Below are 19077 nucleotides of genomic sequence, written 5' to 3' on the forward strand. Positions count from 1 at the left end.
AACTCTAGTGTGACCGCTGCCCAACTTGCTTTCAGATTAACTATGCCTGGCTTATATATATATATATATATATATGAGCCTACCTCAGACAGAGTGGGTACATCTAGAAGCTGCTGTGCTGTAGAAGTTTCTGATTAAAATTATGATTTGTGCCTGTACCATAACAGATCTCTCTTGTTGTGATATGTGTCTTGGTAACCTTTAATGTGTTGTTTTTTGCTCATTGATTCGACTGCATTGAGTGAGTGAGTGCATTTTCCCTCCTTCTCATGGTTAAGAGATAAAGCTATATAATAGAATTAGTTATATTTCAGATAGTATAAATCAATTATTAGCAACAAAAGACCAATTTTATTATGATTTTAGCGTAAAAGACTTTATTTGAAGCAAAAAAGATGCTGGAGAACTGGATCAGATATATGGCACTTTAATCAAACCTGATTGCTTCTGCAGCTTGTACATAACATTGCACAGCACTGACACAAATGAGTTTGAAGTTACAGTGTGTCTCATTCATTTGTGATTAATGTACAAACAATTATCTTCTAAGGCCAAAAGTTAAAGTAGCTTTACTGTGTTAAAAAAGGTTTTGTCACAGGGTATCTTATATATGCTTTTGTGAATGTCTATGCATATTTGTATGCACAAACACAACTGATAATTAGAGGGAAAAACATCTTTGTTACATATCAGGTGAATAAGAGGCTTTCGAGAAAAATGAGCTGCTCACACATGTTCTGTTCAACTAAAAAACGAAGGAAATAAAAACTGGCACAGAAACAAGTTACATTTTGATCATAAAATTTTATAGACACTTTTGGAAAGAAATAATTGACCTGTTGAGTGTGTTGACAGTTTACAGGAAGCAGTAATGAGCTGCATGTGCTTTAGGAGAAGTAAAGGACTCTAAACTCCCATAAAGAACAGGTTCAGTGATAAATAAATGATTAAAACATTGCTAATATTAATATATTGACTGAACTTAACACAAATAAAATCTCACTGTGAAGATTAGAAATTGTTTCTTTTAACGAATAATGATATATCACAGTATAATAGTATCACTTACACAGCTATTATATAAGTGAATGTAGTTGTGTGTGTTGAGACATCAGTGTGGTTTAAGTCTTTAATGCTCATTTGCATCTTTAAACAAAAACCAGCTTGGGAAAAAAAAACAATTAAAATGTGTTTCAAATCAAAATACCTCAACATAGGTGTATCAGCATTAACTACAAAATGCAGCAGCCAAAATAAAAAAGCTTCCATCAATAGTCCTAAAAAAAACAACAGCAACAAAACAAATGATGATGGCTAAAGTCAACTTATTTTCCCAATACATCATTATTTCTCTGTAAAACTGGTTTGTAAAGCTGCTGAACTTCCCATCCCCCACTGTATGTATCTTGAGTCTTCACTGCTCTCCACTGCTCATTTGCATCTTTATACCAGCTTTAATGGGGGCCAATTGAGTCTTATCCAATCACATTCCAGATCCAGTAGCTCAGCAGGGTTGCATCTATATATTCAGTGTTTCTAACGGAGGCTACATTATCTGATTTAGCTGTAAGAGAACAATTTTGGAGGACAAACTACGATTGTGAATTCCTACATTGGGATTATTAACAACCTACAAAGAAAAACCCACTGAGGACTTTTTTATCCCACTTCTTCATTGAAGACAGAAAAGGTGAGTTGCACATTTTGAATTTACACTCAAATAATGTCTGAAAGCTAACATTATAAAATGTAAATATGTGTGGATGCATTGTTCAACATTGTATTAAGTTCTTCAGTCTTTTTTCAAAGCTTCTTTACAACTATTCAGTTTTTTGTTTGTTTATTTGGTTATAAATATTGTTTTTATCCTGACATGTAGTTACATCACTAGTTTTAATCAGCTCATTTGTGGCTATTGTTTCTTGCTCAGACTTACCTGATTTGTTTTTGTTAATTACTCTCATATAAAGAAACTGTTAAAGCAAATGTTAAAGATAAGTTTGTTTCTGTTCATTGTTTTGTTCATTTTAAACAGAATAAAGTGTCCAAACACAGAGGAAAACTCCTGCTGAAGTGACTGATCTCCACACTGTTATAAAGATGGCGTTTATTAAAGAGGAGAGTGAAGATGTGAAGATTGAAGAAACATTCACAGTCAAACAGGAAGATCTGCAGGAACTAACAGGTTGGTTTTCATTCTCAAAAACCAACTCAGTCATTTGATCCTCATTTAGATATATTTTAATAATACGAATACTAAATTAAATCCATCTTGCAGCCCTGGGTGTGCTGCCTAGTTCTCCTAGATGCACATAAGCACTTATTTAAAGATAGGAATGAGTTTCTTTCATACTTGTTCTCGAGTCATTCTTTTTCTGTTTTAATAGTCTCCCATTTTCTCTACCTTCTTAAGGTTATTGCATTTCTTGTTCTCCTACTGTTTGTAAAGCGTCCATGAGCACTGGCACTATATAAAATAAATAAAAACAATCAATTTAAAAAGTTTATTTGAGCTGACAATATTTGACCTATTCTATTCTCATAAAAGATGTCTGCTATTACAGTGATGGTGTTGGCTTAGTACTTTCCATTTGCATATGTCACGTTGATCACAATTCCCCTTTTTTTAATCAACTTTTTGGGTTTAAAGTTGTTTTCTAGTAGTTGTTACTAGTTCTCACAGATAGTAACTGAGTTAGAATGACATCATAATTATATTAACTAATTACCAGGGCTATTCCCTATTTAAAACCTGCAGTGTCTTAAAATGTCTTAAATTTCAAAATCTAAAATTTTAGGCCTTAAAAAGTCTTAAATTTACTGAAATGTTGTGTTGTAGGTCTTAAATCTTTTTTATACAAGTCTTTATTTTTCTTTGTTCATGTTTTGTTACCCAATCTGGCCAAAACCCATACAATCACCAACAATTTATCTCAATAAATGTTTAACTTTTTATTCAAAAAGTTCATTTTAACTCTATTTATTATAATAGTTTAATTATTTTGTCTACAATAACATTTGTTTAAACGTGCTCCATGGATTTACTGCTGAGGACATCGACCTGGACAGATTGTTGCGCATAGATTTAGTTTATTATAGTTTTAAAACTTTAAAAACATTTGCTCGTTTGTTTTTTTATTTTAAAGAAAGTTTATTTTAGAAAAAAGTGTGTGGATACAAGTAGAGTAGTACACAATATTTAAGATCTTTTGCTAAGAAATAAAAAAAATATTTAAATAATATTATTATTCAATAATTATTTTATTATTAAATGCATTAAATTATACTATTGTTTGAGAGGACAAATACAAATCTTTTTCATCTGGGGCATTTGAAAAATTCCTTAGTCTAAAATTTCATTCATAATGGTCTTAAATATGTCTAAAAACATTTTAAATTTAACTTGGTGAACCTGCAGAGACCACGATTAAAAGTATGTCAGAAAACGTGGATGCCCTTAATTTGAAAAATGCTGAATGAAATGGACACTAAAACAATTAATTATTATAAAACATTGTACAGTGTTCTAAACTATATGATGATGTTGGGATGACATGAGACTAAAAGATAATGTTTAGCATTGCACTGACTACAACTGGCCAACAAGCTAGTGTAAAAATATCTTTTACTGCTTAAGAAATGAAGAAAATCAGCATGCTGATGATATGCAAACATTTGAGTGTGAAGTTCATCAGTATTAACCATATTCTTCATGTACCAGCAGGCGGCGCTATTGGAATATTTTTGCTTGAGACTTTTTTTTAAATAATTAATTTTTAGATCTTAAAAGTGTTATGCTGCTTAGGCATGGGACGATACCCCTTTTCAAGGTATACCACCTCAACGTTTTTCAAACGTCTCATGGCTTCAAACGTCACCACGTGTTCATTGTGTGTCGGCATTATCCTCTGAGGTGAAAGTCATTTATTAAGTACAAAAAAGATTTATGTAGCGTCTTCTACCACTGTGAGTTCTGTTTTTACTGTTGATATTTGGCGCCAGTTAATTAGGAAGTGACGATTTTGTTCTCTTTGATTCATCGGATGGAAACGCTGCTTTATTCGCATATCTTTTATGTGATATTCCAGTTTTGCAAATAAATTTAATTTGTATTTTGGATGGAAACAGCTATTGCTTACATTTCAGTCACACAAAGAACAAAGTCACTTACGAGAATGGCTTGTCCTTCTTTAGTGAATAATAAGCTTAAATTCACAGACCTTTGACAGGGACATGCACTGTAACTAGATTCATGGGATTATTACTCATTCTAAAAACTATTTTTAGTACTGCTTACATTCTTATTATTCAAATATTTTTATTTATTTTTCAAAAGTCTTCAATTTTTCCACAACACACGTATTGAACAAAACATTTAAACGGTACAAAGATACAGAAATACTTACACCCATAAAGAAAAAGGGAGAAAGAGAAGAATAAATAAGTCAAATAAATAAATAAAACAGATAAAACAAATTAAGAAATTAGGGATAAACTCTCACGTAGGATATAATAACCCCTGAGCGTTCAATGTGGGATAGGAAAGGCTGCCAAACCTCATAAAACTTTTTGCAGAGCCTCAGATGGTGTACTTAAGGTCCTCGAGTTAAAGATGTGAAAACAATTCTAATATTCAATGTTTGTGGGATGGCAGGTTTGTTTTTTTCACCTGAGAAGACTCAGGCGTCTGGCCAATGAAGAAGAATAGGCAAGGATTTCTGTGATTAGGCTGACAGGTACATTTCTTCTGGCACTGTACCAAAAATTGAGGTCAAAGGATTAGGATCCATATCTTTATTACATATAGATGAAAATTATCTAAAAATATTGGTCCAAAACATTATTGTATTCTAGGGCATCCCCAGAACATATGACTCTGATCTGCTGGCTCTGAATCACATCTGGGGCAAAATGAATCTGTTCCTGGATACATTTTTGCCAGCTTGCTCCTAGATAGGGGAAGCCTATGAAGCACCTTAAACTGAAGAAGACCATGTCTGAAACATACAGAAGATGAGTGTACCAGTGCTATGGCATATTGCCAGGCTGTATCTGATATTTCTAGTCCTAGTTCATCTTCCCATTTTTGCTTTATACAAGTTAGGCAAGGGGAGGCAGTTCTTTGGATGTCTTCATATAACATGGACATCATACCCCTTTGATATGGGTTCATATTTACCAAATCATCTATCCAGCATGCTTCTGGTTGGTTCAGTAAAGGAAAGAAGTGTTTTTTAATGAAACTACGGACCTGACGGTACCTAAAATATTTGACTGGGAAATCTCAAATCTCTGCGTTATTTTTAGAATATTATTTATTATTCTTTAGTAGTTTTACAGCAGCATGATACTGTCTCACACTCCACTATCTCACACTTCACTATCTGCACCTCCTATAACCCAGCAGCGCCCCCTGTATACAATCAATCACAGGCATATGTACAGAACACACACAATTACAGCTGAACTACAACAAAAGTAGCATTCAGCAATATGAACAAAATAATACACTTTCTCTTTTCTTTCATTAACATTTATTTTTGGTGAACAAACACCACAAACTGGAATGAAAGCACAAAGTAGTGAGCGTAAAGACAATGGATTAGACGTGTGCTGTTCCATCAGTAACCAAAGTGGGCCCTCATCATTACAGATGTTGGAAAACCAGAATAGTGTTTCTATAGTCAGTTTGTGTAAATTGGCTGTGCAATAATAGGGTATATGCCGAAGCATGCTAATAGGACTTTTAATTTGCCAGTAACCTGGGTTAAGCGCTTCCGGTACACTGTATGCCAAAGCAAAAATTTGCGTGTTTAAGGTCTGCTTTCTATAGAAATCAGCACTCTCCACTGCTCGAGTGATATCTGATATAAAGTGGGTCTCAGATTGTACAAGAAGCACTGCATTACATTACATTTTTCCCCGCCATGTCTTTGTAATATGAGCATTTATTTTACCCCAGTATATTCAATTGAGCTTCTGCGCTAGCCTGCAGATTCTGACCGGCCGGCCACCCCTGCTCTACTTGTCCCCACAATGCAACAGTTCAGTCAACTTCTCTTTCTTCCACACACCACATAATGCTGCCCTCTTCAACTCTACTCTTCTTTTATACTCTCACCCATTTCCTTTTAGCCGTCCCATGGGTGGAGACAAATTAAACAATGTTGACTGTCGTCACAGGAAATACCAACAATCATAAATGCATGATTATATGCTGTTATGGCTTTGCAATCAAAAAAATGTTTTAATAATAGAGGCCAATAGAGAAAAAACAGCCATGAATATAATGAAAAGAGTAAATTTGCCCAGAGTGTATTGTTTTTTTTTGTTTTTTTTTTCCAAAGCATTTTCCCAGAATATGTCAAAACAAGATGTTCCTAAATATCAGTTCATTTGCTTAAACAGAGAAAGTTTTTTTCCAAACTAAGCCTCAAAATCACCCCAGAATTGATGAAAAAGACCCAACAGCACACAATGTGAAAGGTGCACATTTCAGCCTTTATGCAGATGCTGTACAGGTGTGTCTCATGTCTGCGAGGAGGCAAATATTCAGCTGTTTGTTCAGCTTTTACCCCAGAACATTTTTTTCTGATGCATTTACCACTCAGGCAAAGAATGAACAAGTATTTCCTGTCTGCTTTACAAATTTTAGAAAAAAGATTTTGTTATTGTGAATATATAGGAATAAAAATAGGCCATTTACAGCTTTCAAATCTGTCTTATCAATGACCAAAATGACTTTTATGATCAATTATGTAAGGAACTCTGAAAACTGGACTGACACGGTTTCAATTTACTATAACTTCTATGTTAAGCGGCTTTGACACAATATACATTGTAAAAGCACTAGATAAATAAAGATTAATTAAACCTGCTTAAATGTGTACATGTTAATGGGCCGAACAAAACATGATCTTTTATATTTTACATTTAATGTGCATCAAAATTACAGTGTGTGTAGCCAATGTTTCCAGTGTCTTTTCACTTTTCATTTTTTAATGAGAGTATTTAAGACTTAATGAAAACTAATGTTTTATTTATTTATTTCAGACCCAATTGAAGAGAATGTTGAGAGTAAAGAGGAGGAACATCATGTCAAAATTGAGGAAAAAACTCATTTACAGACTGATGGTATTTTGAAAAGGAGAGACGAGAATTGTTTCACCTGCACTCAGTGTGGAAAGAGTTTCAGCCAATCATCATCCCTTAATCTACACATGATGAGCCACACTGGAGAGAAACCATTTACTTGCACTCAGTGTGGGAAGACTTTTAACTGCTCATCACACCTTAATCAACACATGAGGATCCACACTGGAGAGAAACCATTCACATGCACTCAGTGTGGGAAGAGTTTCAGCCAATCATCAAACCTTAATCTACACATGAGGATCCACACTGGAGAGAAACCATTCCAATGTACCCAGTGTGGGAAGAGTTTCAGCCACTCATCATCCCTTAATCAACACATGAGGATCCACACTGGAGAAAAAACATTCACATGCTCTCAGTGTGGGAAGAGTTTTAACTGCTTATCACTCCTTAATAAACACATGAAGATCCACACTGGAGAGAAACCATTCACATGCACTCAGTGTGGGAAGAGTTTTAGCCAATCAACCTCCCTTAATCAACACATGAGAATCCACACTGGAGAAAAACCATTCTCATGCACTCAGTGTGGGAAGAGTTTTAGGCAATCATCCTCTCTTAATCAACACATGAAGATCCACACTGGAGAGAAACCATTTACTTGCACTCAGTGTGGGAAGAGTTTTAACTGCAAACCACACCTTAATCAACACACGAGAATCCACTCTGGAGAGAAACCATTTACATGCACTCAGTGTGGGAAGAGTTTCAGCCAATCATCAAACCTTAATCTACATATGATAAACCACACTGGAGAGAAACCATTTACTTGCACTCAGTGTGGGAAGAGTTTTAACTTCTTATCACACCTTAATTTACACATGAGGATCCACACTGGAGAGAAACCATTCACATGCACTCAGTGTGGGAGGAGTTTCAGCCACTCATCATCCCTTAATCGACACATGATGAGACACACCAGAGATAAACCATTTATGTCTAATCATGTTGTTTAATCCCACCCCTTTTCACAGCGTTGTACAACAGAATTTTGCATGCTCAAACTCTAGTGTGGGATGAGTTTCAGCAACTTATCAGACCTTAAACACATAAAGACCCACACTGGAGAGAAACCATTCACATGCACCCAATGTGGGAAGAGTTTCAACAGATCAGCAAACCTTAATGAACGCATGAAGATCCACACTGGTGTGAAAAAGTATATGTGCTTAAGTATGAGAAGACTTTTCTTACAGCTCAAATTAAAACTGCTCTAGATGATTCACACTGGAGAGACCGTACAAGTGTTCACACTGTGACAAGAGGTTTAATCAGTTAACACATCTGAAAACAGAAGAAGATTGGATGCATCTGTACTCCACTCTCCAGTGTATTCATGTAGCTAGTGTTGTTTTGGATGATGCTCTCTGTCTGACTCCCTAAATGAGAAACATGACTGGGAAAGTCCATTCATTTGTCCTGTGTTGCATCTTTTATTAGTAAAGTTTCTTTACTTTTAGGTTCAAGATATTTCTAGTTTACTAGATTTACTTTTTTTGAGTAGAATACGAACTTGATGAACATTTTATGATTTAGGCAGAGCAACAGGTATTCAGTCTTACAACATTTATATACTGTGATGATCCCAAAACTCCAGATTGGAGTATGTGGTAAATCCTGATTGGATGCCTGCATTACTCATTAATGGATAAATAAAAGTTGTTATGCTAGCTACTCCAGGTCGTTGTGGCTACTCCGGAGTCATCATGTCAAGACCTGCCATCTCATTGACCCTTTAACCTTATGTGTTGTTGTGATTTATATTCTATGTTCTTTAAATTCATTATTATCCCTAGACATTTGTTGGTTGCTTTAATTAATTGTTCTACGAGTTACATTTTATAATAAATAATTTGCATTCAGGCTATTTTGTTGGCTCATCTCTCTTTTATGCTGCAACTCAAACAAGCATAACACTTTTTTGTAAAATGTGTCCAGTTGTGTCCGAGATCTTGTCCTTTCAGTCATAGCCATAGGTAAGAGTAGGAACCTAGATTGAGCAGTAAACTGAGAACATTGCCTTTCAACTCAGCTCCATCAACACAACAGACAATCAAATCAACTGCATTACTGCTGCCGCTGCACTGATTCATCTTTAAATCTCACATTTCATTCCTCATGAAAAAAAAAAAACCCAGATACTTTAACTTCATTTGAGGTAAGGATTCTCCTCTAATCTGGAGATGGACACCTTTTTTATCAAGCACCATGGTTTCTGACATACAGGTGCTGTTTCTTTCCCTGCTAAGTCACACTCAGCAGCAAATCGCCCACTGCATGTTGAGGGTCCATGTCCTATGAAGCCAAAAGGACAACATTACTTGCAAATGGCAGAGACAGTCCTAGCCTGCACCTAAAATTCTGTCAGTAAAAATTATTATATATTTGAGATCAGCCTCAAAAATGTCACATTTACAATAATAATAATAATAATAAATAAATAGATGGATGGATAGATATTGCAGTGGTAAAAGGGAAAGTAGGATGGCTTGTTCAACCATAAACCGAGATGGAGCTATCTCTGGAAGCATGGACTAGTGAGTGAGATGTCTCGGCCTGAAGGTGTAATAATAAAATAATTGCCAGGATGCCCCAACCCTTTTTATCAACTGGCTGCTGCAATGTTCTCCTAGGCAACCTAGGATGCTTATTGTTCCAGAGAAATTAATTGACTAAATTATCAAACTCTTTTAAATATTGTAAAGAAATATTTACAGGGATATACTGAAGTAGAGAAGTAACTTTAGGAAGGCATTTCATTTTGAGTATGATAGTTTGTTATTTTGAGTACCTCAGAGCAGTGGTTCTCAATTCTGGTGATTGTGCAAAATGAATTGACAACCGTCCCAAATTATTTTATCTCTTTTTACTATATCTTAGAATCACTTATGAGAAACCACAAAAGCAAAGATTTGACTTATCTTTAACTGCTTAAGATCAATTTGCACCACATCAGCAAGAGACAACATTTGTTTGAGTTTCTTACGCCGACTGCCCTCGACAAAACACGCCGTTCCTGATGGATTAGTGACTCAGCTTCAGTGAAGGCCTTGGGATTCACTAGCTTGTGAGTGAGTGGAAGTTGTCCGGGTTACCGGGATGACAGACTCTGCTGAGAGTCGGTTTGCAGAAGTTTTTTTTTTTTTCGCAGTTTCGGCGGTTCCTAAACTTTAAGAGGTTGCATGGAAAGTTTTTGCGACCGTTTAAGTGGCTGTGCAGTGTCCGAAAGCAAGGCGAGAGGGGGCAGAGAGTAGCAGCGAGCATGAGTGAGCTAATGCAAAAAGCAAAGTTTTACTGTTGCAGTTTTTAAGTAATCTGGTTTGCTCCATCCCAATGGCACTGTCTTCCAATGAGCAGTTGCCATGGAGGGCGGGCCCACACCCCATACCATTATTCTCAGTGTAAGTCATTAACAGACTGCTTGGTAATTTCATGTAGTAAAATATCTTGTAAGTTTGTTTCTATTGTACACAAAATGTTACAAGAAGACATTGCTCTAGCATGAAACAGTCAATGAAAAGGTTTTGAAAAGTGATTTATAGCCTGCGCTCACTCTCAGATTAGAGGCTTCTAGAGAAGATGTAGACCTTCAGCAGTAGGTGGAGGTAAAAGGGTGCAGTGCCCGTGATTTAAACTTGATATGAGCCTCGAGTGGTAACCAATGCAGAGACATAAAGAGAGGAGTTGGCTCTCATTGAAGACCATATGAGCTGCAGTGTTCTGGAGCATCTGTAGAGGATTAAGGGTGCAGGATGGGAATCCAGCTAGAAGAGAACTGTCAGGGTCCAGCCTTGAAATGACAAGAGTTTGCACTAAAATTTGTGCTGCATGATCTGTTAAGAGGTGTCTGATTTTTCTGATGTTGAAAAGTGCAGCTCTGCACGATGGAGCTGTGTTAGCAATGTCCTCTTTGAAGGAAAACTGATCATCCAGTATCACCCTAAGGTTTCTTACCGAACTACATGGAGTAATGGTGGATGATCCCAGCTTGATTGAGAAATTGTATTGAATGTGTGGAGTTGAAGGGAAGGTGATGTATGCAGATGAGTAAGCAGTTCACTAGCTGGCCTCCGTTACATCTGCTTAAGTAGACTGCTAATTTAATTTTTTTTTTTGTGTGTGTGTAAAGAAGGAGTCCAGCTGATAGGGAGTTGGTGGAGGTGGACAGAGCAGGGTATAAAATGTCCTGAATAGTTTGCGGATGTCTGAAGTGGTGTTAATTTTGTAATGGTAGTATGGGAATTTGGCCGAATGGAGTTGGGAGGTAAATGATGCCAGCTGGGTTTGGTACTTGCTAAGGTCAGTGGAGGATTTTGATTTGTGCCATGATCTCTCTGTTGCCCTGGGTGCTGTTCAATGTTATCTCAGAACATGCCCTAACCCCAACACTAACCATTCTCCCAGACCATCTGACAGCCAGGGGTTAGAGGGAGTAGGGTGCATTGGTCTGGTGGCGACAGGACAGATCTCACTCAGGCAGGATATTAAAGTAGAACAGAGTGTTTCTGCTGCACTATTTACATCTAGACGTGAGAAATGTGTGTGAGGGAAGAGAGGATTTAACAGTTGAGAAGTGTGTGGAGGACAAACCAATTTTTACTAGTAGCAATTTAGTTGTTGAAATCAACAATTGTATTCTTGAAATCAACAATTAAGTCTGAATGGCAGCCTACATTTAGTGAAGTTTCACAAACTAATTTCGAGAGAAGCACGTAATATGATTGACTGCAGATGTCATCTACAATCATTAGTTAGCCAATCAGATTTATCCAAACTCACTATAAGAAGCCTGGCAAAAAATGACTCCCTTATCTTCATTTTCCGAAGAAAGCTCTTGACAGGACTGCGCCAGCTCCATCACAAGCTTCTAAAATTCAACATCTCTCTACAACCCATCAACAATTCTAAAAACATCATCTGACTACAACAAATCAACAACAACAGCAGCAATACAATAACAGCGGAAATAACAAAACAGCAGCATCAAATCTACTCTCACATCATCGACAGCAACATGGACGGAGACAAAATCTCCGCTCTCCCTGAAACACCAGCCCTGGCTCAACAACACCAAGCTCAGCCTGGAAGCAGACTTGAGACCGAGGCTCCAATAAGAGGCTGAAGGCCTATCCGCTCTACGTCAGCAAGGACACAATCCCCATCTTCTGTCACTCCAAATCGCCACCCACCTTCACCAGCTTCTTCATACGCCTCCGCAAGATCATCATCCCTCACTTCCAATAAGATGACAGTGACCGAACTCCACCAGACCCTCATAAATGCTGGAATCTCTATCCGCAGCCGCTGCAATAAAATGTAACTACTAAAACTCTATGAATCCATCTCGTCACCAATTCCACCCTCTCAGGACAGCAGAACCGCTTGCTCTCGCCACACCCCCTATCCTCAGCCCACCGCTCGCTCCCGCCACACCCCCTATCCTCAGCCCACCACAGCCCCGCATGCACGAAATCTCCCCGGACCATCAAAGAAAGCAACTAAGAAAAGCAATAAAAACCAATTCCACGGAAAAAGACAAACTGCACCTACCATAACATTCCAAAACATAGACAATTCACCGGATGACACCACTCTCTGACTTCCCATTCCCTTCCCTTGGCCTCCAGCTCCACATTCCAGTGAAAACTCCAGCCCTACTCATCCAGTCATCCCTTCCACTCTTAACCCTCCTTAATTCTATTTCCCTTCTAACCTCCATCACTCTTCAAGCCAGCTTATTTATACCCAGTCTTACTCTGCAAGTCCTAACGCACTTCCTCTCCCTACTCATTTCGCCTTTTCCAGTATCCCCACCTTTTTCTCCTCTACATCCCTTCACCAAGCAGTCACCTCCATTACTAACCCTTCTCAACAGTCTACCTTCCCTACTCACATTTCTTCGCACGGCCTCACTGCACCCTAACCATCCTCCAACGCTATCAAGAACCTCTTCCTATCAGGTGCTGAAATAGATGATTATTCGCGTTACTCAGTGTAATTAGTGTCCCTACTGGGGGGCCATGGATACTGATCTTCACAACAGAGTTTTCTTAGAATGCCGTAATCTTTCCTGCAAGATCTGTCGTTCAAATCTGCGCATGACCAATTCCTTTCCCTCTTACCATCTAGAAAACACCTAGCAACCCCTTATCAACTGCCTTGCAACCGTGTTATTGCTTGAACTAAACTGATTGAATCGTGTATATGAAATTAGCCTGTTCCCTAGCAGGTTTAAAACGCCTTAGCAACCGCCTAGCAAATACCTAGCAACACCATAGCAACCGCCGAGCAACACCTTGCAACGCTTTAGCAACCACCTAGCAACACCTTAGCAACCACCTAGAATCACCTTAGCAACTGCCTAGCAACACCTTAGCAACCACCAAACAACACTTTAGCAACCGCCTTACAACACATTAGCAACCACCTAGTGATTGCTTCGCAACTGCCTAAAAACACCTTAGCAACCACCTAGCAACAGCTTAGCAACCACCTAGTGACAGCTTAGCAACCGCCTTGCAACCACCTAGCATCAGTTTAGCAACTGCCTAGCAACACCTTAGAAACCACCTAGCAACACCTTAACATCCATCTAACAACTCCTTAGCAACCATCTAGCGTCACCTTAGCAAACAATTTAGCAACACCTAAGTAACCCTTAGTAACACTTTGGCAACTACCTAGCAACACCTTAGCAACCATCTAGCAACCGCCCTAGCAACACCTTAGCAACCATCTAACAACTCCTTAGCAACCACCTAGCAACACCTTTGCAACCACATAGCAACACCTTAGCAACCATCAAGCAACACCTTAGCAACCACCTTAGCAACGGCCTAGCAACCCCTTAGCAACTGCCTTGCAACCGTGTTATTGCTTGAACTGACCTGATCTAATCCTGTATATATGAAATTAGCCTGTTCCTTAGCAGATTTGAGCTACCAGAACTATTGCGGACAACAACTCTCAGAAGAGTTTTGAAGAACTAAACGATCCTGGATCGTGTCAAATCATCACTAACCAAATCCTGCTAACTGAGTTATCCACATACGAACAATGGACCCCAGGACAAGATGAACAAAAAGGGAGGAAAAAACAAAAATGAAGAGAATGAAGTACAGTTATCAGGACAAGATGAACAGCACAAATGGAAATATGGGACAGTTTTAAAACTTTTTTAAGCCCTGTGGAAAAAGAGGAACTAAGAAAGACTGGTCAAGCTGAAGGAATGGCAAAGGATGAAGAAACAAGGATGGAAAATGTGGATAAGAACAAAGTGGAAAGAGGATTTTTAAGAAGAAGAACTTTTAAGGTAAAACCAAACTTGGACATGGCAAAGAAAAAAGTTTTAACAAAGAACAGAGCTAAATATGTAAATAGGTATGAAGTGTTCAGGTGACTGGAAGAAGATGAAGAAAAATGATGTTTTTTTAAATATTTTATCTATTTTAAAATGCTTTTAATCTTTGTCTCTTTTAATGGAAGGAGTTTTTGGTTGAAAGCGTTGAAAGGAGATGAAGGACAATGAGGATGTGTAGGTTTTTAATTTCATTTTTTTTTTAATGTTTTTAAACTGTCTTAATGCAAGGGGACTGATGGGAAAAGATAAATTTGAGAAAATAAGAGAGAAATGTAAAAACAAGGAAGTGATAGGTTTACAGGAAACAAACTGGAAAGAACATGCAATGGACGATTTTAAAAAGTTGTGGCAAGGGGATATTATATATAATAATGGTGATGGTAAATCTGGAAGAGGTGTTGCTTTTTTAATAAGGAAAGATATTTTAAACTTTAAAAGAATTGTGTATAAGGATAATTATGGAAAATGTTAAGTAATAGAGGTGAACTATGAAGGACATGAATTAATAATAGCAAATATACATGCACCAACAGAAGATAAAGACAAAAAAATAGTTTTTTTGAGGTTTTAAATGAAGTATTAAAAGGTTTTGAAAAAATAATACTGATGAGAGATTTTAACACTGTTTTTAGAAAACAAGATATGGCTGATGGAATGGTTTTAAAATCGGATATAGGAAAAAAGGAACTAAATGAGTTAATAAAGGAAAATAGTTTAGTAGATATATGGAGGGAAAGGAATAGAGAAAAAAGAGAGTTTTCAAGGAGACAAATAGTGGAGAATTTTATGTCAAATGAGAATCGATTTTATATTATGTACTAGGAATATTGAAAATTTTATAGAAAACATACAGTATGAAGAGAACAGTTTTAGTGATCATAAGCTCTTGCATTTTAAAGTGAATATAGAAAACATACAAAAAGGACCAGGGACTTGGATTTTAAACACAACCATTTTAAAAAATCAAGATTATGTTCAAAAAGTCAAAGAAATAATAGAGAATGAAAAAGAAAATAGAATGTATGATGAAGATAAAAGGATATGGTGGGAAAACACAAAATATCAAATAAGAAAATACACAATCAAATATTGCGCAGTACTACAAAGATGTAAAAAGTATACAGAAAAAGAAGTTAAAAGATCCTTAGAAAAAGAATTAAACAAAGAAAATAAAGACATTGAAAAAATCTAAGAAATAGAGCAAAAATTAAGAGATTTAGAAGAAGACAAATATAAGGGGGCAATGCTGAGGAGCAGATCTAAATACACAGTAGAAGGGGAAAAATGCACGAAATTTTTTTTTGATTTAGAGAAGCAAAGAGGTAAAGCAGGAATACTAAAGGAAATTAAAGGGAGAAATGGAAAAATTGCGAAAGGAAACAGAAATACTAGAAGAAATCAAGCATTTTTATGAAGATCTATTTAAAGCAAAATGTATTGATGAAAAGAAGGGAAGATTCTAAATTATATAAAAATAAAACTAGAAAAAGATGACAACAAAGAATGTGACAGAGAAATAGAAGAAGAAGAGATTGAAATTGCAATAAATCAACTAAATAAAAAGTCCAGGTGTAGATGGAATAGGAAATGAATTTTATATTGTTTTTAAAGATATTTTAAAAGGAATACTTAAAGAAGTTTTTAAAGACATTTTTAAATGTAAAGAGATGAATGAAAGAATGGGGATGGGATTAATGAAGTTAATATATAAAAGAAAAGGAGCAAAAACTGAATTACAAAATTATAGACCAATAACAATTTTGAATACAGATTTAAAGATTTTAGCAAAGGTTTTAGTGAATAGATTAAAGGAAGTAATGCCTAAATTAATTAAATCAAATCAAGCATATGCAATAAAAGGGACAGATATAGCAGATGTAACAATGAGTATTAAAAGCACAATAGAATATTTACAAGAAAAGAAGATGAATGGTTTTTTAATTAGTGTAGATTTTAAAAAGTCTTTTGACAGAGTAGAACATACTTACTTATTTGATGTACTCAAAACATTTGGATTTGGAGAGAATTTTATTATTTCTATAATTATATTATTTCTATAAAGGGGCTTTAACAAAAGTAAAATGTAATGGTTTTTTAACAGATTGTTTTAAAATTACGAGATCGATTAGACAAGGATGTCCTCTTTCAGCACTATTATATTCCCTAATCGCAGAACCTTTAGGGTTAGCAATAAAACAAGAAACTAAAATTAAAGAAATAAAAATAGAAGAAGAGGAAGATGAAGGAAAAATATACCAGTATGCTGATGATACAACTATAATAGTGAAGGATAAAAAGAGTGTAAAAGAAGCCTTGAAAAAAGTACAAGAGTTTTGTAAGGGAGGATGAGTAAACTTTGCTTAAAGGGGAAAGTCTTAATATTAAATGTTTTAATGACATCAAAGCTATGGTATAAATTATATATAACAGAAATGCCATGTTGGATAGAAGGGAGATTGAAAAAGTGTGTTCAAGATTTTTTATGGGAGGGGAAACCCCCAAGAATTGCGTACAATACAATAATAGGAGCAACAGAAGAAGGAGGGATAGGATTGATGGATATTAAACAAAGAAAGAATTGTCTTAGAGACAAAATAGTTAAAAAGCTTTTACAAGAGGAGAACTCAACAGAATGGAAAAAGGTTATGAAATATTTTTTAAACAAAGTTGGCAATTTTAACTTAGGAGAAGACATTCTTTGGTTAAAAACAAAAAACTGGATGACGGAAAAGTTACCAGGGTTTTATCAAGAAATTTTAAGTGCATGGGGGAAATTTTTAGACGGAGTATTTTACCAAGTAAAGGGAAGAGAAAACTTGTTAAATCAACCTTTGTTTTTAAATAAAAGTATTTTAAAAGAAGGGAAGGAACTATTTTTTAAAAAATGGATGGATGTAGGGATTTTAAGAATAAGGGATGTTCTTTATGAATTCAAAAAGGGATTTTTAACTAAGCAATATATAGTAGACTTAATGGAAGAAGCTAAAGAGGAATACAGTGTAAAGGAAATAGAAAATAAACTTGAAATGGTCAAAGGTGCCATACCAAAAGAATGGATTACAAGAATAGAAAATATGGAAGAAGGTGGGAATGAAAAAGTCATACATGTCTATTTAAAAGGAAAGCTTTGTGATTTTAAAGATTGTTTACTGAAAGACTTTTATGTGTATTTTAGAGATAGTGTATTTCAAGAACCAATAGCAAATAACTTTTGGGTACAAAGATTGAATAGTGTGAAAAAGGAAAATATATGGAAAAACATGAGAGGGAAAATAATAGAAACAAGATTGGAATGTTTTGAATATTTTATAAGACACAAGGCAATTTTTACTGAGTGCATTTTAACAAAGATACATATAGAACAAAATGCAACATGTAAGGTTTGTTTTCAAGAAGATGAAGGAATTTTACACCTGTTTTTATACTGTAAAGAATTAGAATGTTTTTACATGAAATGCCAAAAAATGCTAAAAGATTTATTGAAAGACTGGGATGAAGATCAATTGGAATGGAATACTCTTGTGATGTTCGGATGGAATATGCAAAACAAAAACAAAAAGTTTGTAAATCTTCTTATAATGATGATTAAAAAATGTGTGTGGGAAAGAAGAAATGTAGCAAAACATGAAAAAGTTGTTTTAAATGTGTGGAATGTACTAAAACGAAAAATGGAAAGATACATAGAAAGACTGTACTGGTATTTTAAAGGAGAAGATATGTTACCAAGCTTTTATGATGTGTTTAATGATGAAGTGTATAATGTTTTAAATGGTTTAAAGTGGAAAATGCCCAAAGAGGATGTTATTTTATGAAGAATGTTTATTTTAATGTATTTGTTTTGTGAAATTTCTTGAAGTATTTAAATGTTAATGTAATGTGATTTTTTGAATAAAATAAAAGAAAAAGAAAATAAAAGAAATGCCCGATCTCATCTGAACTTGGAAGTAAAGCAGGGTCGGGCCTGGTTAGTACTTGGATGGGAGACCGCCTGGGAATACCAGATGCTGGAAGCTTTTTGAATTACGTCATTTGGCAGCTAATACACTTACCCCTGTCACAGCTCTGCTGCCAGTATCTTTTCAAGCATTCATTTTCTTTGTGTAGGGTGGGACAACAGAAAACACGGGTAAACAATTGAGGGGACAAGGGCGTTGCTTCTGTCTATGCTGTGTCAATGCAAGCTGAGCTGTGCTCGACTCCTGGTGCTGCACCTGTTTCTAATAGGCAACTCTTGATGGCCTCCCTCACTTACGGCCATACCACCCTGAGCACGCATGATAAGTGGTACGTTCCAGAAAGTGTTTGTGGCAGTAGTCTGGGGAGAAAGGCTCCCCCTTTTCTTTGTTTATTTACGTTGTTTTTTTGTGTATAAGTTTAAATAGTGAGGGTTTTTTTAGGACTTTTTGTTAGTTTAAACCACCTGACAGCAGCAAAAGTGCTAGCTGGAAGGTGGTTTTGCCTTTTTTTTGTTTTTGCTATGCCTGTTTTTATTTCTGTAATAAATATGGCTTTTCGCGATTAATCATGATTACAAAATATATATATATATATATAATTTAGTT

The 19077-nt window shown here is 35.9% G+C and overlaps 1 protein-coding gene across 1 annotated transcript; it reads left to right on the forward strand.

Moving 5' to 3' along the window:
- Positions 1–1553: 1553 nt before the first annotated feature.
- Positions 1554–9022, forward strand: LOC137491206 (uncharacterized). Its single transcript, XM_087249055.1, has 3 exons — positions 1554–1690; positions 2036–2185; positions 7054–9022. Exons 2-3 carry the CDS (start codon positions 2101–2103, stop codon positions 8109–8111), a joined length of 1143 nt encoding a protein of 380 aa, XP_087105181.1. The 5' UTR covers positions 1554–1690; positions 2036–2100; the 3' UTR covers positions 8112–9022.
- Positions 9023–19077: the final 10055 nt, after the last annotated feature.

Source organism: Danio rerio, chromosome 4 (assembly GCF_052040795.2).
Source record: "Danio rerio strain M-AB ecotype USA chromosome 4, GRCz13ab, whole genome shotgun sequence".
Taxonomy (NCBI): Eukaryota; Metazoa; Chordata; class Actinopteri; order Cypriniformes; family Danionidae; genus Danio; species Danio rerio.